This window comes from Raphanus sativus, chromosome 1 (genome assembly GCF_000801105.2).
Source record: "Raphanus sativus cultivar WK10039 chromosome 1, ASM80110v3, whole genome shotgun sequence".
Lineage (NCBI taxonomy): Eukaryota > Viridiplantae > Streptophyta > Magnoliopsida > Brassicales > Brassicaceae > Raphanus > Raphanus sativus.
The window spans coordinates 16,543,345-16,568,494 of record NC_079511.1 but is presented as its reverse complement, the minus strand read 5'-3'; the positions used below and the strand labels follow the sequence as shown (position 1 = coordinate 16,568,494).

The window sequence follows — 25,150 nt, the reverse complement described above, 5'->3', positions numbered from 1 at the left end:
TCCACCATACATACCTTATCAAACAAATATGCATCTTCAAGCTACTAACTTGCACAATATAAAGAAAACATTTTATATCATTATTATTTATTGTATGTACACGAACACGATACAACAAGAAAATAGAACCCACGATACAAAGGAAACCAAAGCCAAATTACACCCACAAACCCCAAAAACATAATGTATTAGTAGTGGTACAAAGTTTACTAACCTCTCTCTTCTGATCTTCAGCTATTAAGGATTTTCCCATGGGGATCAATTGCATTATTTCTGAAGAGGAGGGGGGGATAAGAGAGGATGCTTGTTCATTTTTTTTAGCTACAAGCTCCTAATGGTGTCCACACGATCAATCACATCCAGGGCTTTCATGCGATCTATCTCAAAGTCAATGATTGGCACAGATGAAGGTCTTCTCATTGCGAAAGCATCCTTCTTACTCTTCATCATCTCCCCCATCATCGGCGAGTGGCTACTGCTTTTGCTCAGCCTGTGATGCTTACACAGTCTTGCTTTAGCCACCGTTTGAAACTCTTGGCTCTTGCTAATTCCTGGCGTTTTTCTTCTCTTGCTCACGTCTCTGAGCATCTCTTGATCCTCCATCGTCAGCAACGGTGACCCCATACTTGGGTTGCCGCTCGAGAGCTGGATCGTTTTCTGGTTAGGTGATCTGATTGGAGACTTTACCGGAGATCTTAGCCCAAAACCAGTTGTTGCCCTGACTTGGGTAACCAGATGATGAAGCCATACCACCAGGTCTAATATGTAAGCCTCGGTTTTTTCTTTATCTGCATGGTGAAGTGTATCTATCCTTAGAATCGTCTGACCTGCTGGTCTCTGGTTCCCATCTGACCTGAAATTATTTCCCAATCTTCTATCATTCAGCAAGCAACGCAAATATATATATATATATACAGCACAAAGAGGGAATAGCCTAAGAATCAAGCTTGCCCTCATGGCTTACCCGGAACTTGCCCATTCCCCAACCCATCCAAACCCGTGATGCGCTCTGATAGAAAAAAAACAAGAAAAGACAGAAGAATAAGCCTGACTTCCTTCAGTTACAGAAACCAAAGGGGGGTTTTTATTGTCACGTGTTACAAGCTTAAGTTAATGAAGACAGATACAGAGTTTTATTGATGAAACAAACCAAAGATAATGAGAAAGAAAATAGCGTAGAAGCTTTTACTTGGTTGTGTTTGTAGCAACAGGAACAAGCCACTGCAACGTTTTTTCCATTTCGGCTTTTATTTGAGGAACAGTGAGCTGGTTTAAAACAAACAAGATACTGTGTAATGAGCAGGCATGCATATAACATTTTAAAGTAACATTATTGCACACTCTAAATCCATTCTGTTAGCAGAAGAGCATTGAGTAGAAATAATACCTCTTCCTTAACCTGGAAGGACTGTATTCTGGAGCGTAAAGCAGATTTTATACTTGGGGGTAAACCTTGGTACAAAGCATCTCTTGTGCTCGAAGGCATAGTGCTAGACCGGGACACCTACTCATAGAAATGTAGAAAATAACTTAATTTGAAATAAATTCCACAAACTGACAGACAGTCGATATGGGTCCAAACACGGGAAGTAAAACATAGAGAAAAGAAGAATAATAACTCACAAGAGTATCAATTTGAGTTATGATGTTTGCATAATGTAAGGCAAGACCAGCAGAGCCCAATTTTTTATGATTGTTTGGCGGGTCATTTGCAGGTTTATCAGCATCTGCATATCAGGTAAAACGGTCATGAATGTAAAGCACATTTCATTTTATATACAATAAAAAAAAAAAACTAAATCACCAATCCTCCCGAAGCTACAGTAAGACTAAAACCCTTTATCCCATAACTGAGCCTCACCTGCACCACCAAAGGCTTCGTGAATCTCCAAATGTAAGAAATGGACAACGTCTACTAGTTTCTCCATCACCTATGTTCAATAATCATAGATGAGCCGAGAAACTCTCTCAACATATAATTGGTTTATCAGTTTGCAGCCCTTACCTCTTCTAAGATCCGAGACCAAAGTGATTTTTTCTTTAGGTTTCTTACATGCTTCTTCTGACTCTTTAATTCAGTTCTCAAGATAGCGAGGGTATCTCCCACACCTTAACACAAATGGAACAGAAATTAGAAAGGTAACCAACAAAACAGAATGACAATATCATCCATATCTACCTCGCTGTACTGTGCTTGGGTTCTCTTCTTCCTGGATCTTACGTTGGTAGTCTTGTTCAAACCTATCCAGCGCATGGAGTTCATGATACAAGTCCTGAACGCATAGCAGATAAAAAAAAGAGTAAAATTGCCATCCAGGAAGAGTCAAGCAGGACCAAATATCACGAAAAATACGTACAGCTGTGAAATGAACAAAAGTCATGAGCTGGTGCATTATAGTTTCTGCTTCATGTTTCAATTGATTCTGGGGTGTAAATTCAGAGGCCAACCTAATATCATAACACAGAACTAATTGAAAGTCAGATACTTTCCGAAAAGAGAGAATAGACCCATCCATTGTGTGACCAAAGCGAGAGGATCATATTGGAACCTGTTAAAGAAGCGATCCAGGTTGTGGTACTGAGGGTCCTTGCAACGGTTCCCAAAACGCACCACCTCTCCAGAAAAAATCTTCAACTCCTCTCTGTTCAATAATAATACACAACTATGAGCAACAAAAAGAAACCAGTGTAAAGGAGTATACAGAGGGAACAGTAGTGTCACCTTTTATCAGCAGCAGCTATCCTCAACAGTTGATCCATATCCTTTGATATTAAGTTTTGTACACCTTCGGAAGGCAACACAGAGTCTTTCAAATGTGTGATGCTATCATTAGAGAGAGAATGCATAAGATTGGCGCCTTTAACAATGGTGTTAGCAACTTCGAAGGACAAGATGGAGATCTTATTCCCTTTAATGGTGGTGGCAGAAGAAAATCCAGCATTAAGATTAAGGTTCGTCATGCTACTCCCGAGTGTGTCCAATACATCCACAGCTTTACCAAGTCCCATAGTGCCAGCCCTGCCTAACAGTGAACTCACTTCCGAAACCTATAAAACACAAACACCTCAAGTTAAGTCCCAAGAAAAAACTCAGGTAACATTTTTTTTATATAAATACCTTTGCGACGGCAGCTTGCCTAGACTTGGTGGATCTTGATTTCTGAGATAAGTCTCTTGATAAACGGGGAATACCGTCCTCAATATTTTGAGGGTGAGTCCCAATAGAAGATATGTTGAGAGTGGGAAATGAAAAGGATTCTGATTCTGATGAGGGCTTGTCAGCAACAGTGGGAGAAGGATCACCATCTTTGGGTCTGAGTTCAGCAGCAGAGCCATTGTTGAGATGATGACCATTATTACTATTAGCATGTGGAAAGGTTCCAGCAGGAGCGTTATTTACAGAGGAACTCCTAGAGCAAAGCCCACCCATCTTCTTTTTAATCAAAATTAAAGCTCAAGATCGAGAAAAGAAAAAGAGTGTGTCTAGGAGACTTGAAAAGGATGAACAATGTAAGTAGCGAAACACTGGAATAGCAGCAAATCCTGATCCGTCGTCGTATGAAAGCAACACTCCACCATGGATCAATTCCTCACCAGCAATGAACACTACCTGCCATGAACACAAAAGTCAATAATAATAATAATAATAATAATATCTCGAGAAAAAGCTACAAAATTGAAAACCCTAGCAAATCAGACCTAAGAGGCAGCAGGCAGGAGAAGACTCGGATCTGGGAGTCAAATCAAACAGGCTCTACGCAAGTTCAGCTTCCTTCCTTCTTGCTCACCAACCATGACCCAAAGTAACCAAAGTCCAGCTGTAGAAGCCCGACCCCAGAAAGAGAGAGAGAGAGAGAGAGAGAGAGAGAGAGAGAGAGAATTGGAGAGTGTGAGAATGGTGAAGCTGCCAAGATTAACCCGAATGGGCTTTCTCGCTCAATTCAAAGTCTTCGATGCACATCTCTTTTTATTTTTGTCTGTTTTTTATATTAACAAGTTGCATTATTTATATTATTTTAATATCAAATATGGATTACTACAAAAAGTAAAACTTTTTAGTTTATTCTATTTTGGTTTTAAGTATAGTTCTGCTATTATGTAAATGAATCATATTAAGATTTTTCATATAGTAAGATATGTACTGTAAAAAATTATTTTCATCTTTTAAATTATTATATTTTCCAAATTTTAACAATTTTGTGTTTAGTATTATATTTTTGTAGTCTAATTATTGTATTTTTGTTGTTTTTTTTGATAAAGTATTTTTGTTGTTTTTAGCTACTATTTTACAATATTGTTTGGTTTTCTTCTAGAAAATTATTTTAGGATAGTTTCTAAAAATTATTATAAACATAGAACATAAATATTAAAATGATTAAAACAAATTTCATTTTGATCTTTGACTTAAGATAGATCCTACATCAATTTTATATCATGTACATGGAATATGCAGATAATTAGAAATTTGGTTACACATGCATGATGATGCGAAATTCATTGAAAGTATTCACTTGAGTCGTTTATTAACTACATTGGATGATTACTTAATCTAAAAAGTACACGGTTAAGTTTGGATATGATATAAAACATTGATATCTAGATAGAACGAGACCATCACCATTATTCGGCAATTAAACATTAAAATGTTCTCTAAAATTGAAACATTTTTGGCAAGTTATTTTATGTTGTTTATCGGTTAGGAAAAAAATAAAATATGAGTCGTTGTGAATGAAGTGGAGTAGAAAAGGAAACGATTAATCACGTATTTTTAAATGTCTTTAGCCACAAGGATTCCTACGAAACAAGGTCGCTTCCTAATGCAATCATTTTATGAGAATATAGATTATTTATTTAGAAGATAATATCATAGATTGTCAATTTACTTGAATTTTATGGTATATTTGAAAGAGACATAGTAAAAAAGTTTTTAATAAATCATAGGAATACTTTATAGCTAGAATAAACAAAGGTGATGTTATGAAGACAAAAAAAATAACAAGGAACCCAACCAACTTTCACACAAAGCATGGAGGAGGACATATATAGTACAACTCACAGAATAAGGCGATGGTGTTTTACAGATGGATCGTGGAAAGAACATAATTTATTTTCAAAATTGGGTTGATATAGTAATTTAGGGGAATCGAAGGATTGAAGATGGAAAAAAATATAAGATGCTGTTTGTACCTTTCACACGTGGAAATAGAAACTTTCATTTGGAGTGATGGAAATATAAAAATTTTAGACAATTTCATGTTAGTTTTGCAACAATTTTTTTCAGATGGTGAAGATGGTTTCTGAACCTGAAGAATGATTTGAAATCTGAAAAATAATCTGTTTTTGCAATGTAGAACTTCAGAGATAAAGCACCTATCTATAACTCAAAACATAAAAGCTGATAACCTAGCAAGTAATACAAAGAATCAATCATCTCATTTTATCCATATGGGCACAAAGTTTCCATTTTTGTTAGCAGAGTCTTAATCGAATTTATTTATGTTAATGAAAAGAAAATTCACTAGAAAGATAACAGATACTCATGCCTCTAAGATTAACTAATATAAGTTTCGGTAGGGATGGTTCATGATTTTTTAAAAAAAGTATATCCTAGAATATGGCTCTATTTATTATAAATATAACATGTAACGGTTAAGATAACCAAATATATTATATTTATGAAGTCAAAGACACTTATATACCTAGAATTGATTAAATTAGATTAAGAGTATAATGTGAAGTATGTTGGGGGGGGGGGGGATTTGGGTTTAGGATTTAAAGACAATAATTATTAATTTTAAAATAGTTTAAAAAAGAACTTTATATTTCAAAATAAATTTCAAATCAAAATAAAAAACATTAGAAAAAAGTTTTGAACTGAATTTCTTTTTTTCAAAAAAAATATTTTTTGTTTATTCATATTTATATATCTATAGACTAATGGTGTAAGAATCTTTTACTTCTTTAATAAAACATAGTTTAGTCGTTTTCTTATTTACCTCTTCTTTTGGTAAAAAAAATTATTTTCCTGCTTTTTGAGAGTCTTATCTTTTAGAAAATAAAATAGTTAAGATTAAAATTTAAATAATAATTTAAAACTAGTTTCAAAAGAACTTTTAGATTTCAAAATAATTTAAATTAAAAAAAACGAAAATAGATTATTTTTTTAGAATTGAAAAGAAAAATGGTTCAATTAGAAAATATTTTTTTTATTTAGATATTTATTTATATTGATATAGTTATAGAGTAAAGGTATAATGATCTCTTACCGCTTTAATGAAATTTCTTTTGATTATTTTAGTGTGTGTTTTTTGTTAAAATTAAATTTTTAGAGTTTTGGGAGATTTTCCTTTAATTCTATTTAAACCCAAATGTCCCTTTTTAGATTTTAGATGTGTTGCATTTTTACAGTTTTCTATAAAAAAACATTTTACTGGTTTAAAATTTCATTGTAAGATAGAGCAAGAAACCTATAATTATCGTTATGGGTTCTCCATCGTAACCTATAACTTGATACAATTTGATATTATTATTTGAAATAATTTGATATGATTATTTTATCAGAAAAACTTATAATTAAAGTTTTATAATGGAAGCGGTAACTAACCAAATGGCTCATAAAAAAAAACTATTTTCAATCAGAAGTTATTACAAAAACTATAGTTTATCAAAGAAAATATGTTATAGTGGCATTGTTGGTCACAACTTGTGTGAAACTATTTTAACATAAAACTTCAGACTATCTCATAGTGATCCAGTGATTGTCAGGATTTGGTTTGTCAATGTAGGTCAGGGTTTGAGTTTTCCTGCTATGATTCAACCGTGGATGTGGTCGGTCACCCATACACGTTTTTACCATAAACATTACGGCTTTGGTTAGGGACTTTGGGTTAAGCATTCCCATGATTAGTCAACAACGTAATATTTTTTTCGATAAACAAGTTGCTAAATAGTTTTCAAATAGTAAAATATTCATTGTAAAGATATTTTATCCATTTTATATTTCATAGTTCAGTCAAGTAAATGTAGCTGAAGTTTTCTAAAAAAAAATCTTGCTCATACTATACACTGATGACTTATTCTTGGGTTCATCTCTAGGGTAAACCTCTAAGTTTATTCAACCAATAGAAATCAGTCATTTTACAATTGATATCTTTTAAAAAAAAAAACAAAATATTGTCGAGTTATATTATATTTTTTAAATAAAAATGTTTAAAAATAAATAAAAATAGTAATATATGCAAAATAAAAAGAATTTTAAAAATATTTTAACTCCGTCATCAAAACACTAAACCCTCAACTATCATAAACCTTTGGATAAATAATAAACTATAAACTAAAAACATCAAACAAAAAATCTGAAAATACTAAATCCTTAATCCTAAAAAGAGTTTAGGGATTAGGATTAAGGGTTTAGTGTTTTTGAGATTTAGTGTTTTAGTGTTTAATGTTTTTGATTTTAAATTTAGGATTATCCAAGTGTTTAGGATTTACGCAAGGGTTTAGGGATATCCAAAGATTTAGGATATACGCAAGGGTTTAGGGTTTAGGGTTTAGAGTTTAGTGTTTTTTTACGATGTTAAAAATATTTTTTTAAAAAAATATTTTTATAACTACTGTTATTTTTATTTGTTTTTATTTTACTTATTTTAAAAACATAATATAACTTGACAATATTTTGTTTCATTTTTTAAAAGATATCGATTATAAAATACTCGATTTCTATTGGTTAGTGAACCTAAAGGTTCACTGTAGGGGTGAACCCAAGAATAACTCTATACTGATCATAGAAACGTGAAAATTTAGCCGTCTTACATATGTATCCATATTCCATATCTAGTTCTGATCGAAACTGCGACCGATAGTGTGTTGGAAAAATGTTGAGGTAGAACGTTTTATAGCTGAATTAGTTTAGTTTAAACTAGGTCTTGGCATTTTGGATATCATTTCGGTTCGGCTCTAGTGTTTCGGTATCGTGTAGTTTGGGTAGAGACTTTTTAACTTTTTCGGTTCGGTTTGGGTTGTTTCGGATTCGGTTCATTTAGATAGTAAAACTATAAACCGGAAAATACTCGAAAAATCGGTTTTCATTTGGTTATGGTTTGGTTTCTTCGGGTAATTCGGGTTACATGTTGGGTATTTTGGATAAAATATTAAATAATTAGAATATTCGGCTATTGTGGATATTTTAAATTACTTTGATATTTCAATAAACATATTTTGAAACTTTCTGATACTTTTGTATATTTTGGGTAGTTTGAATACTTTGTAATAATTTAGTTTTTTCAAATACTTTCAAATACTTTTAATAAAATTTTAATATAGTTTTAGATGATTTTAATAAATTGCAGAGATTTACGCGATTTTTGTTAAACTACTCTAGAATATCATCTAAAACCATGAAATTTGAGTTTTAACATTTTTTAACTAAGAAACTCCACTCAAACACCCTAAAATCACATGAAAACTTTAAAACTACACAACTTAAAATATTACGAAATATCAAATTTAATAACAATATATTTTAAATTAATTTTAAAATTCATGTTTGAATAACAGTAGATTTATTAACACAAATCATCTAAAACTCCCAGTTAAATACATCCCCTTAGTAATTTCATACAAGTCTAGCAACGATCATCCATACATGTTTAAAACTACCAAAATCATATTATTTATATAAAATGTTGGCCATTTACGTTCAGGTTTTACATAATTGCTAATCAAGATTGAAGAGTAGCTATACTGATTTTTATTGTGTTTCAACTTTGTTATTTTTTTGTTCACTGTTTCATCTTTGTTATGAACATGTTTTGTTAGATTCTTTATCTAAAATAACAAGAGCTTTTCGTAGGAAATTATATTACATTAATTTTTTCTATTTTATTATAGTTCATCAAACCATTTCAATTTTGAGTTAAATAAAATACATAGTTGCTAATCTAATAACTAGACTGAAAGGAGTAGGAATGGGCACAAAGCGGATAGTACTGTAAATCTCGGTATTTGTGATTTATCTCATAATTTATGGACATCTGATTTTCTGATTTTCTTTGATTCTGAAAAATACGGATGTCCGAAAAGTTTACAGGTATTTACAAATATTTATGCGGATATCTACGAATATCTCGTCACTTTTGTTTAATATAAGCAAATCTCAAAAAAATAATAGAATTTTAATTAAAAATAATGTTTATGTAATATAAAACAAAAGGTAAAAATTAGTGAAACTATATGTTCCATAAATTTTAGAAATTAATTAAATATTTTTATAAAATAGAAAAATTGTAGTTTTATAAAGATTTTATATTTCTTTCTTAATTTAATACGTTTATAAGTAATTTTGGAAATAAAATTATTAAAATTATATGTTAAAATAATAATTATATAAAATTATACATTTGCAAATCGCTATCTAATTGTAAATATATTTCTATTTGTAAAAATACGGAGCAGAACGGGTATCTAATATTGAAATTTTTGATATTTGTGATTTGACTTATTTTTAACGGATATTGATTTTTACTATTTGTTTTGGTTCGAAGATTTACTAATATTTAAAAAAAATTCGAGTCGAATTAAAACGAATAATGAATCCAATCAAATTTAACGGATAAAATGACCGCCCCTCGGAGGACGTAAGACGAAGCATTAATCTACGAAGCTATGTGTGTTGGTTGGAAAATTGCCTGTCGTGGGTTTCAAAAAGTTTCACATTGGTCAAACTTTTACATATTTATAAGTGTCTCCATCGCATTTCTATCATATATGTATTTGATTCCACATCTCAATGTATAGTGTATCTATATATTGTTGTAAATAATTCAGCCCCGCCCCCACGCTCTTTATAAAAAGGGTACCTGACAGTTCATCCAAAAAAACGCGTTGAAAATGATATTTGATTACATATTTGCTGAAAATAAACTGGTGATATAATTAATAATCTAAGAACAAATAGATATAAAATGGGTGTTGGGAGTTTGATGATCAAACAAAAAATGCGGTAAACCATCCTTGACCAAAAGTTTGTTTATAAAGGATGGACATTTATTTTCGGGCTAATGATGGTGATTGGATTCACTTCGTTGAATACGATTGCTGCTTTGCCATTCCAAAGCAATCCTCGTTCTTATTTTAACCTTTTCTGGATTTTGATGTCTCAAGAATCTTCTTATTTTGATTAGACCAATTTCGTTTATATTTTAGGAGTTTTCTTTAACTGAAGACAATTAAACAGGCTGGAAAAAAGGTTTATATGAAGAAACCTATGGCTGTGTTACCAAAGAATCTAAACCTCCATAGTCCATACATAGAATACATATTGTGTAGGTTTCTTTATTAAATTTATGAATGAATCAATACAAATTTTGTAGACCTTTATATTAGTGCTAATTTTTATTAGATAAAGTGATCATTGCTTTATCCTACATGCATATTTGAAATATGATATTCATATACTAACTGTAATAAGGTTTTTTCTAAGTCACTCATATTTTAATTCCAAAACCGTTTTTTTCTCCAACTAAAAAAAAAATTATTTAGAAAAACAAAAAAACTCTAATACGCGACGCCCATTTTCGATATATGTGTCTCTTCTCGATACCGGAAGCTTTTTCTTTTCCCTTTCTCGTTTTTGTGTTGCTCTCCTTGTGAGCTTCTTCTCTCTCGGTGATATACAAAGCGGCTCTGGCGTGAGATAGAAGTTATGTTTTCAGTTTTGACCGTGGCGAAGCTGAGCTTGGTGGTGGAAGATAAATCTCTGGAGCCTCTGCGAGTTGAGTGAAGAGGACGGTCTGGGTTGGGTCAGCTTTTAGAGTTGTGTGGTTGAGTTTCGTCGATTTATTTTTTCGGTTGCTCGACGGCTCTCACCACTGTAAAGGAGGCACGTGGATTTGTGTCTCGCCATCTCTCCTACAGATATGGTAGCTAGCTTGGATGTTACGGCTTGTGTTTCAGATTTGAAAGGAGAGGGGTGCTTGTGGGGGCGGTGAGGGACTTGGTGCTTGGGTGGCTCCAAATATTGTCACTCGTCAAATGGATATCGAAGGTTTCTCCTTTGATGACATGAACAGAGCATGAACTACTGATGTGTGTCGGCCGGAGTGCTTTTGATTCATGTGTTGGATCTTCTCTCAGTCGTGGTTAGGTCGTCTATGGCCTTGTTTGAAGGATGGAAGGTAGCTGCTTAAGTTGGATATATAAAGCCTCGTCACCATGAAGGTCCTCTCCGCTTGTGTCTCGCCATTTCTCCTACAGATCTGGTAGCTAGCTTGGATGTGACGGCTTGTGTTTCAGATTCAAAAGGAGAGGGGTGCTTGTGGGAGTGGTGAGCGACTTGGTGCTTGGGTGGCTCCAAATCTCGTCACTCGTCAAGTGCTTTTTATTCATGTGTTGGATCTTCTCTTAGTCGTGGTTAGGTTGTCTATGGCCTTGTTTGAAGGATGGAAGGTAACTACTTCAGTTGGACATATAAAACCTCGTCACCAGCGTGAAAGTCTCCCCCGCTTGATTGCCTGATCTGGTAGATTGACCTTTTCTTCTGTTTGTAGGCTGTATCGGAATGTGGGTGTTGCTGATCTCTCAACTCGTTTTTTTTTTGGGGGGAGGGGGGGGTTATGTAGTCATCAAGCTGTTGGATTGTTTCTGTAACGGAACGATGGTGGTGATGATACCGATGTCCCCTGTAAGGTTTCAAAACTGTGGTTCCTCGTCATTCAAAATCTCCTGATCGGAAGAATGCATCAATTTGATGGTGAGACGGTTAATCATGAACTGAAATCCAATCATTTGGCACCAACAACTCTTCTTAGTTAGGCTATTTTCGACGACTTAATAATTGTTTTGTAACTTTGCTTTTTAGTAGTACAATTAGGTGGTGTAAGAGGTGGATCATTTCTAATCGTGGAATGAACTCGTCTTGTTGTGATGAAAAATATATCGATGTATGGATTCGGATAACGTAGTATTCTTCTAAGTGTTCCTGGGTGAAACTAGATCACGTCGTTGTATGTGGAATTGAAAATCTTTCGAGGTTGAAATCATTTATTGAATAATGAAAGTTGTAACCGATCCCAAAAAAATCATTCTCTTCGCATTGACAACAAAATAATTATATGAACTTACATTTTTTTTAACCGAAAGCTTAAATCTATAATACATTTTTAGGTTCCTATGAGATATAGATTTTCTGTATAGCTAATTAACTTATTTATTGAGTTAAAAAGTGGAGCTTTTGCTTTATTTCCCCCCTTCCGACGAGTTAGTGATGCTCGCACGAGACAACGTACACGCAACAATACTGGAAGAAATTGAGATCATATATTTGTTTTCAAACCCCTTGACATTTTTAATCATATAACAATGAGTTGAAATTTAATTACAGTGTGATGATAATTTATCACATTGAACTTTGGATCTACTTAGAAACCATTCCCTGACTTTGAATATGCATATTATTTATTGTGTTCCTATACAACTAGAATGTATCCAACAAGTAAAGTAAGACAAAACCTACACATATTTGTAGGAATCTCACAGTACAACTAGTTTAAGATCCAAGCATCGAACCTTTACTGATTCTTGTGGAAGCCGGTCCGGACGATGTGATACTCATTGTCTGAAACGACCGTGTAGCAGCGGACGAAGAAGATGATCGAGTCAACCCGAAGCAATCAAGATAGATGCGTGGCTTGCGCTCCCACTGTTCCTTGAAAACGAGACTTCACTTAAGGTCTTTGGACGTGGCGGCTTGTTTATGGCTGTGATTCCTTCTAGCATCTGAACAACTTTCCCCATTGTCGGCCTCTACAATGGCTGCTATTGTATGCCCCAGAAGCTTGTCTGAACCATTCTCCTCACTTGTTCCATATTAACCGTCTGATCTTCCCCTAAACGCATGTCTAGAATAGCCTCGGTGTTGCCCTTATCAAACTCCACCAGAATGTTCTCTGGCTTAATGTCGCAGTGAACAATGCAGTCGCGGCACTCTTCGTGGAGGTAAGTTATTCCCTTTGACGTCCCAAGCGCAATGTTGAATCGATACTCCCAAGTCAATAACTTACCTGAATCAGTACTAATTAAGAAGGCTATCCAGAGATGCGTTTCTCATGAACTCATAGACGAGAAGCCTGTGTCGTCCCTCAGAGCAGAACCCGATCAGTCTGACTAGGTTCAGATGGTGTGTGCTGCTAATGGTTGCAACCTCCATCCTAAACTGATTCTCTCCTTGCTCTATTCCTTCTAGTTGCTTCACTGCAACCACGGTTTTATTCGAGACTAGCACGCCTGTATACACTGTACCAAACCCTCCAGCTCGAAGCTTCTCTTTGAAATTTTTTGTGCAACGTTGAAGCTCCCTGTATGTAAACTGCACGGGTGCACCAGAAGTATACTCAAGCAACGTGTAGTGAGACGATAAAGTACCAAACCGAGGGTTGTTTCTGCAGCAGCACCACCATAGACCTACCTCCACCGCAGCCAAACCGAGAAGCCCAGCTACTACAACAACTGCAACAATCCACAAGTGCACTTTCGAGTTATTACCATCACCTTTTTTTGATCCAGCCAAAAGTTCGTTAAGCAACACCGGACCACACACTTTGACATAAGAAGTACTCGGAACCGATGAGCTCTGGTAGCCGGTAATGAAGGAACCAGGTTGCTTCTGCCAACAGTTTCCAGACCCATCAGACATGGAGACAGAAGCAAGATAAACACCACTAACAAGACAATTTGCTCTACAAGGCAAACTTCCAGCAAAGAAACTCTCCGAGTTGGGGTCACTTGGGTCTGTAATCAACCTGGTGTTACCCAAATCAAGCATGGCTGCGTTGCTAGTGCAATCTCTCAACTCAAATTTTCTCTTGCAACCTTTTCTTCTATTATACACATCAATAGAATCAAAGTTACGAGAAGGACAGAAGAAAATGGGTTTTGTATCATTGTAACGACAAATCTCAAAGCTACCACAGTACCCAAAAAATAGACACTGATCAGCTACAGCATACCAATGAGGCGAGACAGGAAGGGTGTTTCTAGACGTGGAGCTGTAGATTCTGAGGTTCCCATCATCATCTAGTTTCAAGAACCGAAACGTATTGCTACCTTCACCGTAATCGTCACTGTAAATGGTTTCAGCACCAGCAGTGAGAGTAGAATCGAAGATCAAGACAACACCGTTGGTCTGTAAAGCTAAGCTAGGGGAAGACAAGTTGGAGGTAAATGAGGAATTAAGGCCTTGGCTCCAGTAAACCGTGATGTTGTTCCCCGTAAGCGTGAGGTTCCCTCTTCTCTCTAGCTGAAACGTCAAACCATAAACAAAATTATTACACATTGAGCTAGATATTATTCTTCTACATAGATAAGCTTGGACTCCACTTGACATCATCTTTTTGTACTACTTTGGACATTATACTTCGGAAGACTTCTTGAAGAATTCAGAAGACTTCCTGAAAACTTTGTTGGAATTCTTCTAGAATAATATACATTAGAAGACTTTCCAAGAAGTCTTCCGAGAGTTTTACGAGAGTCCTCCAACAGTCTTCCGAGAGTTTTCCAAGAATTGTCTCACAGGTCTTCCAAAGTTTGTCTCGGATCTGACATTTTTTTTTGCTGAAAATTTTGTATTGATTATCAACAAAGAAAGAAAAATACAGGCCACTGAAATTTATGTTTTCAGAAATTGAACACAATTTTTAGGAAACAGAGGATAGAACTTATGGAGGAGCAGTTGTCTTGCAAGCCATCGCTGCATCATGTCGCTATAGAAAGCTGGCTTCCGGTAGCGAAGAGAGGATATCCTGTTTCTTATGGTCTTATCAATGAATCGGACCATCTGAAATGGGCTAAGAGGATCACCTTGGTGGCGTCTGCTGTTCCTCTCTCGCCAGACACTATGAATTGTAGCCTGAAGCGCAAGCTTGAGAAGGCATGTATCTATCTCCTTCCTGCGCGGGGAGCGGAGAGATGCAATACTGATAGACCAGTCTGAATTCACTCGAAAGCCCAGTATAAATCTTGTTAAGTCATGCCACACCGTAAAGGAGTAGGGACAAGAGAAAAACAGGTGGCCGCGAGTCTCGTCCGCCTCAACACAGAGGATGCACGGTTGGATACATCCCCAAGCTATACTTCTTGCTTCTGTCGCCAGTCTGTCCTGAAAAGCCAGCCAGGTTATAAAAGAAAAACGCGGAATGCTCTGTCTGAACCAGACAACTCCACACTAATTAAGTCTTGGGTGATGGGTTCAAAGTTGTTCCCATGTTTCCTTGCTTGAAAAAGTCGGCCTGTAATTATCTTCTCCATGACGCCATATTCAAAAGCATTCAAATGGTTTCAAGATATAGAATACTTCAAATATAAATTTTTATTCTTAAATAATAAACAAGACACTCACACTAGGTTGGATCTATAACTTTTTAGAATTTAATATGTAAATATAAATTTTTATTCTTAAATAATAAACAAGACACTCACATTAGGTTGGATCTATAACTTCTTAGAATCTAATATATAAAACACAAAATACATATCCAAAATTTGTACCATTTTGGGCAGAAGACTTCTTATTCTAGAACAAAATGCATTAGAAGACTTCCCAAGAGGTCTTCCGAGAGTCTTCTGAGAAGTCTTTCAAAGTCTGTCTCATATCTGAAAAAAAATCTGCAAATTCAAAAATATTTAAAATGGCTTCAAAACAGAGAAAAACTTCAAAAGTGAAAATGTTATGGTACAAATATACAAAACAGTTACATTAGGTTGAATCTATAGTTTTTTAGAATATAACAAAAAGATTTAATCATGTTAAATATTTCGAAAGAGAAGACTTCCAGAAGACTTCGACTTAGGCGGGAAACCCAAATTCTTCTAAAATTTAGACGGGCACCTTAAATTCTACTAAAATTTAGTTGGGATATGTCAGAAGTCTTCCAGAAGTCTTCTTTTGGAAGTCTTCCGTGAGTCTTCCAGATCCTATAATCAAATAACTAAGAGAAAAATACGTCACTAAACTTAAAATATACTTATAAAGTGTTTAAATTAAGTTATTAGATAGTAACTAAACACAATATGTTAAATTTTTTTAAAAAATTGACAAGATTTCAAAATCTTACCCTAAAAACACAAAAAGTACTACAACACATATTACCAAACCCTAAACCAAATACTATCATGACTTAATCTACATTCACTTATCTATATTAAAAATAATTCAATTTTAGTATAAATAAATTTACATCATTTAGAAATATTTATTATTACATTATTTCAATTTAAAATATTTAATCAGCAAGTCTTAAGTCTTAACCCTCCCGCCTAAGTTTTCACAGCAGATCTTTAATATTTTTAAATTATACTAAGAGAAAATTATTAGAATGTTATGAAAAAGTTAGTTTATTACTAGGCTATTATACATCTTTTTAAAATGGTTAGACTATTATACATGTCTATAGTAAATTACAATTAAAGCCCTTAGTTAGTTTTTTTTTAAATTGAGATTATTTTTAAACATCAAATCCACATCATTAACTAATTATCCACATCATTAACTAAAAGATTATTAAGAAAATTTACATTAGTAATTAACAACTTTTCTTTTTCATTTGTTTTTTAATTATTTTCTGAGATCTGAACAGATCTCGTTCTTGAGACGAGAGAGAGAGAGAGGAAACAGTGAGAATAGAGAAGAGATGGAGATGGTCGAGAGACGAGCAGATGCGACGGCAGGTCACCACCACTATCCTTTCTCACACTCTTGTTAAATATCTTTAGGCATCAAAGTAGGTAAACAGATCTGATAGAGATGTGTCGGAGAAGACATGGGAAGAGGCTCGTCGATCCCGTCGCACTCCCTTCGATTCTGTCGCAGTCTTTCACCACCATCACGGTCACTTCTCTATTTGCCTGTCTATATGTCTGTTTTGAATCTTTTTTTTTGTTCATGGGCAGATCTGCTGGTTGTGAGCAGAGGAAACAATATATGGTGGTATGCAGGACTGAAATTAATTACATACGTGAATCTGTTTATATACATGTGAAGAAACATAATTCACCCATGGAGAGACGGATTCAGCAGAGACGATATAAAGAAGTTCAATGAAGTTTGGAGACATGGAGGAGTTATCATCGGAATGGTACAGAAAATTTGTATTTTGGGTTTTCTATATATGTAAGAAACGTAATTCACCCATGTATTTTGTATTTGACTTATGTTTTGTTTATGTAACTCAGCCGTGTTGTTTAGATAACTCAGCTGTATCGTTTATATAACTCAGCCATACCTCAAACATACCCTAAAATCAGAAAATGTTTATATCTCAGCCGTGTCGTTTAGATAACTCAGCCATATCGTTTATAAAACTCAGCCATACCACAAACATACCCTAAAATCAGAAAATGTTTATATAACTCAGCTGTATGTTTATATAACTCAGCTATACCTCAAACATACCCTAAATCGGAAAATTGAATTCAAGTACTTTGCAAAGTTATATTGAAGATCATCTTTTCAATATCAAGTGAATATAAATCAACTGAATGTGTATAGTTTCTTGAATTTTCAAGATGAGACTTTAACTTGATCATGAGATATATGTTCTCTTATAATCACTTATACAATTCTTACTTACAAGACTCTAACTTTAATCTTTTCTTATATCTAAACCTTAAATCATAAACTATAGAATCATGAATGTGTATAGTTTCTTGAATTTTCAAGATGAGACTTTAACTTGATCATGAGATATATGTTCTCTTATAATCACTTATACAATTCTTGCTTACAAGACTCTAACTTTAATCTTTTCTTATATCTAAACCTTAAATCATAAACTATAGAATCATAAAGTTATAAAGTTTATCTTTAAACATTAAATTTGATATTTTTATTATTTAAAGTTTAAGGTTTAGGTCTATAGTTTAGGTTTATAGTTTAGGGTTTAGGGTTTAGGGATTAAACTCAAATATTAATCATTTAAAAAAAAATCTTTACTTTTTAAATTTCATTTAATTTTTTTATTTAAACACGTAACTACATTCTTTAAATTTATGCAATTTTTAAAACAAATTAAAAAGAACTAAAATTACAATTTATATTGTTTTTTCATTACCATTGATTGATTTTAATCTAATGGTTCAGAGTTATCTTTTTGCCTATCCTCGTCCTTTTCTCTCATTGGTTAATCTTTCTTTTACAAAGATCACAATTGATGGTCATTGATTAAATGAAATCCAAAGGCCATAAATCACTCTCTCATTTTCTTACAATTGAAGGGACTTATCCACTTCATCTCTCTCTCTTTAACTCTTTCTTCTTCTAAAAAACGACAAATCCGGTGAGAAAGGGAGCAGCAGTATATCAGATCTCCATACATGACACTGGAGAAGAGAAATCTTCTTCTTTAACCGACCACGATCAAAGACGACAACCACAGCGATAAATCAGTCTCAGATTTTTTATTATTTAAATCTATGTTGTTTATTGTCTCTTGATTTCTCTTTTGGTTTCTATATTCAATTTAAGTTTGGATGATGAATCTTGAGCCTGCTAAAATTTTTTTGGTCGAATTGTTTATAACAAAGCCGCATTGCAACCATAACTCAGTATTTAATTATAACAAAGCTGCTTTGTAACCATAACTCAGCCATAACGTATGCATAACTCAACCGTAATTTGATTATAACTCAGCCGTAACGTATGCATAACTCAGCCATAAAGTATGCATAACTCAACCGTGATGTTCCTATTCCTCAGCCGTCAAATGTAATTTGTTTCGCGACGTTTCGTATTCTGGGCGGGAAAAAAGTAATTCTTTTAACTCTGAGCACAATATTAAAAGTTTAATATCTTCTTAGATTTAAACTCAAACCCTAAACTATAGAATTATAAAGTTATAAAGTTTATCTTTGAACACAATATTAAAACTTTAATATTTTTTTAAAATTTGAACCTCAAACCCTAAACTATAGAACTATAAAATTATAAAAATTATAAACTCAGTCGTAACGTATGCATAACGCAGCCGTAAAGTATGCAAAAACTCAACCGTAAATTATGCATAACTCAGCCGTAATGTATCTGAATGGTATAAGCAAGTCGTAACGTTTCTATAACTCAGCCGTCGAGTGTAATTTGTTTTGCGACTTTTCGTATTCTGGGCGGGGAAAAAATATTTTGGGCGGGAAAAAATATTTTGAGCGGGAAAAAAATATTTTGGACGGGAAAAAATCATTCCTTTAACTCTGAGCACAATTAAAAATTTAATATCTTCTTAGATTTGAATCTCAAACCTAAACTATGGAATTATAAAGTTATAAAAATTATAAAGTTTATTTTTTGAACACAATATTAAAACTTTAATCTTTTCTTAAATTTGAACCTCAAACTCTAAACTATAGAACTATAAAATTATAAAAATTATAAACTCGGTTGTAACGTTTGCATAACTCAGCCGTAACGTATGCATAATTCAACTATAAAATATGCATAACTCAGCCGTAATGTATCTGAATGGTATAAGCCAGCTGTAACGTTCTTATAACTCAGCCATCGAATGTAATTTGTTTCGCGATGTTCGTATTTTGGTTGAGGAAAAAAATATTTTGGGCAGGAACAAAATCATTCCTTCATCTCTTAACTTCTTCATCTCTCTTTTTGAGTCTTTCTTCTTCTACAAGACGAGGAACAGAACAACAGAGAAAGACCCGGCCGACCTGTCTAGGGCATGCTCCTAGCTTCTAGGGACACTTATCCAAAGCTCTGAGTCTTTCTCCGCCGCCAGGCGCCGGAGGAACGAATCCAATGAAAGAGGAAGCAAGGGGATGTCGGTCCGCCATACATGACATTAGAGGAGATTTAACCGAATTTTCAATTTTTAATTCTATATTTTTTGACCCAATTGCGAAAACAATAATTACCAGATCTTTTAGATCTCAGAGAAAAATGAAGAATAAGATGAAGAAGATAGATAAAGAAGATGAAGAATAACATAAACCCTTATTTTACTGTTGTAACATTGGTGATGACATGGCAAATCCGAGTAGATGACATGGCTGCTGACATGGAAAAATGGGTTACTCAGCCATCAAACGAATATATAACTCAGCCACGACAATTCAGTCATCATGTAAAATATAAACCAGCCGCAACGTGAGTACTATTCTAGTAATTAAATTTTTTTAATAAATCAGCCGTAATTAGGATGAAAAATCATAAATCAGCCGTATCGTCAAATAAATCAGCCGTAACGTGAGTACTATTCTAGTAATTAATCTTTCGCTAATAAGCCAGCCGTAACTAAGCTGAGTTTAGTGTTAATCCAACCAATTACGGCTGATTAAATATAACTCAGCCGTAACATCCTCCCAAAAATCAGCATATTTAATAACTCAGCCAGTCGATGTTTGTTAACTCAGCCGGAGATACTTAACTCAGCTGTGTATTAACTACAACTCAGCCGAATTTTTCAGAAATCACATCGTCGATGTATAACTCAGCCGTAACGCGTGTACTTAACTCAGCCGTAACGCGTGTACTTAACTCAGTCGTTATCGCATAAATCAGCCGCAATAAGCGGCTGACTTATCTACGTAACTCAGTCATATTCCCTTTACTCAGCCGCATTCTTTAATTCAGCCGCAACGTAACACTAACTCAGCGGTAACGACGCATGTTACGCTTTACGGCTGACTTAATGAAAACACGGAAGCGAATTCCTACGTGGCGCGGGTTTTTGGCTTATGTGGCACTAAAAAGTAATGGCATTATTGTAAATACGTTTTTTCTCCTAAGGTGAAAAAGGGCACGCTTGGAATTTCAAAAAAGCCAATAATAAAAAAAAGATTTGTATGGTTCTAGTCATTTCTTATAAAATATGTATTAGTTGAGTAAACTTTCCTTATATTAAAGATCTCCTGTATGAGAAGACTTAAGACTTCTTTGTAATTTTTTTCACGCGGAGGATTATAATGGTTCCCATCCTTAAGATCTAATACATGTGAAAACTTCCTCTGGAATACTTATGAAAGACTTATGGAAGACTTTGATTTAGGCGGAAAACCTAAATTCTTCTAAAACTTTTAGGCGGATATTCTAACTTTTACTAAATTCTTCCAGACCCTAAAGTCAAATAACTATGCAAAAAAAAACAAAAATTCCTAAACTTAAAATAAAACTAGAAAGTGTTTAAATCAAGTTATTTGATAGTTACTAAACATATATAGGTCAATTTGGAAGAAAAAATAAAGATAATATTTCAGAATCTAACCCTAAAGATACCAACAATACTATAACATATGTTACCAAACCCTAAACCAATGACTCATGAACCAATCTACATTCACTTATCTATGTTGAAAATAATTCAATTTTAAATAAACTGAATTTACATTGTTGAGAAATGTTTATTATTACACTATTTCAATTTTGTACCCATCAAAATATTTTTTTTGTAAAAATTTTAAATTATTTTTAAGATATACTGAACGAAAGACTTACAAAGAAAGGCGTGTTCTTTTCCCGGACGCGAGGCGTCAGCGGCTGCGACACAAAAATACAAAGGATTAAAAATGCCACGTTAGCAATAGATTAAAACGGAGAGTTAAATGATAATAATAATTGACGCCAGCTACAAGTCAACACGTGGTAGAAGACGCTGATAAATACAGCGGTGACGAAAACACGGAAAGGGCAAGTAGCGTCAGCCGCCGGAGGGAACTTTATAACGACGCTGCACTGATATTTCCTTTTCTTGTTTGTTAATTTTGTGTCGCAGCCGCTGACGCCTTGCGTCCGGGAAAAGAACACGCCTGAAGTCTTCTTTTCATAAAGAAGACTTCTTTGTATGTTTTCTGTAACGGAGGGTTATAATAGTAAAACTGAATACATGTTTTTTGTTTGTTCATAAGGGGACTGTTGTAACTTCACTAGGGTTTTATGTTCCTTTTGAATTTGATTGAATTTGGAGTACACTTTTGTATTCATTTTTAGTTTTGAGTCATTTTTGGCAAATCTCCCAGTTATAAATCAATTTTAACACATCATAACTCAAACATTAACTAAAAAAAAATTAACTCATGATTGGTAATATTTTTGAGTTATGGTTCCAACTCAAACTTAATTAAATGTAACTCATTCTCCAATCAAAATCTTTGTTGGCAGTAACTAGTGCATAACTCATAAAACTGATGATATCCATAATTTCAACTCATTAGTGAAAGCTTTTATTTTGGTTAATACTTAATAGTGAGCTTTTTTTTTTGCTCAAACATCAACTTTCTATTCACCAAATGAATTTAATAAAGTCAGATTGCAACCACAATGCCTCATAAGAAGCTTTAATGTGACATATGGACGAAGATACAAGTACCACTTATAAATACTCATTTGGTTTCCATACTACCATTCCACAACATCCAGTCACTTTAACAACGTAATTAAACCACATAGTTACATAAGACAAGACCTAAATCGATCCTAAAGGAGACATATTTTTTTTTGACTAAAAGCTTTCATATATTAAAATGCAGAAGAAATAAAAAGAGTTACAAGTTCAATGAGCTATAGTCCTACCATGCCCAAGTTTTAATTGCCCATACATTAGACAAAAGCCCAAAAAAAACCATAATTAAAGATCAACAGGAACCCTTGTCTAAGGCCCAAAAACTGAAGAAGAAGAGGAAGAGACTCGGCGACAGAATCAAAGCCACATTTGCATGACTGAGGAAGAGTTGATCGGTGATTGCTGGCGGAAAAATAGTATCCTGTCTCTTATCTGCCTATCTAGAAGTCGGAAAAGAGCATCATTGGAGCAGAACTGTTGGCGGTGAAGCCTATTGTTCCTCTCTTGCCAAAGCCAATAGATTGTCGCTTGCCAGGCGATGAAAGTGAGACGCTTCCGAAGTTTGTTTCCCCCTAAGTTTTGCATCTGCACAACCGAATCATTCCAATTTCTTACCGGAGATATTCCACATCAGTTGGATACAGATAGCCACAAATCCCAAGCATAAGGGCAGAGGAAGAAGAGATTATCTCTCGATTCCTGGTGGGCGTTGCAGAGAAGGCAAGAAGAGTCAGTTTGAATCCCACATCGAAGCATACGGTCCCTTGTTGGACAATGGTTTAGGATGAATAGCCAAGTGAGAAAGCTGTGCTTCGGTATCCCTCCACTAATCCAGACAACTTTCGACCACGACACCACCTCTCCTTCATGCCTTAATTGATCGTAGACCTCACCAGTGCTATAGCGAGTTGAAGGTAAATCAGAGATAGCCCACTCATAGGTATCTTCTTCTTCGGTTAATGAGAGAGTAGTTAAGTATATTTGAACTTGAAGAAACTCATTAGAACGTGCAGGAGGAAGCACCCACTGCCCATCTACCAGAAGATCATAGAGTGTTGCAGTTTTTGGGATTGCAAATCCGGAGTTTGTAACTCTCATCAAGTAGTTATCCAGCGATCCATAAGGTGACCAGTTATCTGTCCAAAATCTACAGCTTCTTCCATTCTCCACTCGCAATTTGATCCATATATAGACCACATCTCTCATCTTAATCAGTTTGTTTGTTAGCCATGAGTACTTGGGATTTATCTTCACCGTCCAGTAGTTACTTAGGCATCCATCTAAAACTTCATTCCTAAACTATATCACCCATACTGAATCCGCTTGAAAAATAGCAGCCAAATCAACCTTAGGCAACAAGCCTTATTCCAAGTTTCTAAGTCTTTGATCCCCAATCCACCAATAACCTTAGGTTTAGTTACAACCTCTCCACATAGACTATTTATCTTTTTAACACACTCTTTAGGTAGAATGAAAGAAGAACATCAGAAAGTATTTATCCCTGCTATGACCGTCTTGATTAGTAATAGCCTCCCCGAAAAGCTTAAAGATTTGACACTCTAAGAAGTTAGGCGACCCTTTACCTGTTGAATCCAGACCTCACAATTATGAATTGTTAGCTTCTTAGTATTTAAAGGAACACCCAAATATCTCACAGGGAGTGAGGGTTGTGGCATTCCCGTAGAGGCTTTAATTGTGTCTAGCTCTTGTTGTGACAGGCCAAAAGCAAAGAATGAAGATTTCTGGACACTGACAGCCAAACCAGAGCGAAGCTCGAATTCCCGCATGACCTGAAGCACATTCTGAACGGAAGAGAGTGAGCCATCTATGAAAATCAAAAGATCATCAGCAAAGCACAAGTGGGTGAGTTTCGAGGAAGCACATTTGGAGTGATACTTTATCTTCAAGTCTGCTGCTGCATTGTTCAACATTATGGATAGTAAATTCATCGCAATTACGAACAAATAGGGAGAAAGAGGGTCATCCTGCCTCAACCCACACTTGCCTTTGAAGTATCCATGGACACTGCCATTGTAGCCGATCATGAAGTTGATTGTACAGATGCATGCTCTTAGCCTTTTTAACAGCAAATCTGGCAAGCGCAAACCCTCTAAGCAATTAAACAGAAACTCCCAGGACAAGGTATCAAATGCCTTTGCTATGTCTACTTTTATAGTGATGCTCTCAGGTCCTTGTTTATTGTGATAACCAGTGACTAATTCTCCTGCCAGGATCGTATTTTCCACAAAGAGCCTCTCTTTCACAAAGGCAGTCTGATTAGGAACAATTAAAGAGGGGAGAATCAGTTTTGGAGCTAGCAATGATCGCCTAAAGATCAGAATGAGATGTTTGGATCACACAACATTGAGGTGCTAATTAGGCATGGGCGTTCGGTCCACCGATCGGTTTCGGTTCGGTTATATCGGTTGTTTGGACTTTCGGATCTAAGAGTACAAGTACCATTCGGTTTTTCTATAATTCTGGTTTGGTATAGGTTCGGAATCAACCGGTTTCGGATCAGTTCCGGTATAGCAAATAAATTCCGACGAAGTCCGTATACACTTTCGAGTCAGTCCGGTTTCAGTTTTTAACAACCAAAAACAATCATATATAACCAAAAGAACCGAAATAAACCAAAGAAAATCATATATAACCAAACATCCGAAACTTTAATTAGAGTAAACATAAGTTCAAACACATCAAAATCCAAATAAAACACAAGTTTTAGACACAGCAAAACAAGATATCTTGTGTCTAAACTTAAAAACAACATTGAAGCCGAAAAGAAGTTCAAATTTCCAAAAAAAAAAACATAACTT

General features: G+C 34.6%; 3 protein-coding genes across 4 annotated transcripts; all 3 read right to left on the bottom strand.

The window, feature by feature from the left end:
* Nucleotides 1–59: 59 nt before the first annotated feature.
* On the bottom strand, nucleotides 60–3,941 carry LOC108811164 (protein PSK SIMULATOR 1). Of its 2 annotated transcripts, none has more exons than XM_018583210.2 (13): nucleotides 3,700–3,941; nucleotides 3,119–3,610; nucleotides 2,723–3,048; nucleotides 2,550–2,642; nucleotides 2,358–2,448; nucleotides 2,180–2,273; nucleotides 2,006–2,109; nucleotides 1,862–1,931; nucleotides 1,624–1,727; nucleotides 1,388–1,504; nucleotides 1,190–1,266; nucleotides 965–1,009; nucleotides 60–853 (listed from the first exon to the last, which is right to left on the bottom strand). In XM_018583210.2, exons 2-13 carry the CDS (start codon nucleotides 3,428–3,430, stop codon nucleotides 322–324), a joined length of 1,965 nt encoding a protein of 654 aa, XP_018438712.1. In that variant the 5' UTR covers nucleotides 3,431–3,610; nucleotides 3,700–3,941; the 3' UTR covers nucleotides 60–321. The 2 variants fall into 2 exon arrangements, with proteins under 2 accessions (XP_018438712.1, XP_018438715.1); XM_018583213.2 differs by having other exon boundaries at nucleotides 3,119–3,606.
* An 8,490-nt stretch (nucleotides 3,942–12,431) lies between these two features.
* Nucleotides 12,432–14,329, bottom strand: LOC108846745 (G-type lectin S-receptor-like serine/threonine-protein kinase At1g34300). Its single transcript, XM_056990059.1, is given in 2 exon segments — nucleotides 12,432–13,080; nucleotides 13,082–14,329. Coding segments are annotated over 2 exon segments (1,515 nt in total). The 3' UTR covers nucleotides 12,432–12,813.
* An 8,359-nt stretch (nucleotides 14,330–22,688) lies between these two features.
* Nucleotides 22,689–24,376, bottom strand: LOC108846736 (uncharacterized). The gene is made up of 3 exons (XM_018619941.2): nucleotides 23,915–24,376; nucleotides 22,974–23,630; nucleotides 22,689–22,916 (listed from the first exon to the last, which is right to left on the bottom strand). The coding sequence occupies exons 1-3, from the start codon at nucleotides 24,374–24,376 to the stop codon at nucleotides 22,689–22,691; spliced, it is 1,347 nt and encodes a 448-aa protein (XP_018475443.2).
* Between the last annotated feature and the right edge of the window lie 774 nt (nucleotides 24,377–25,150).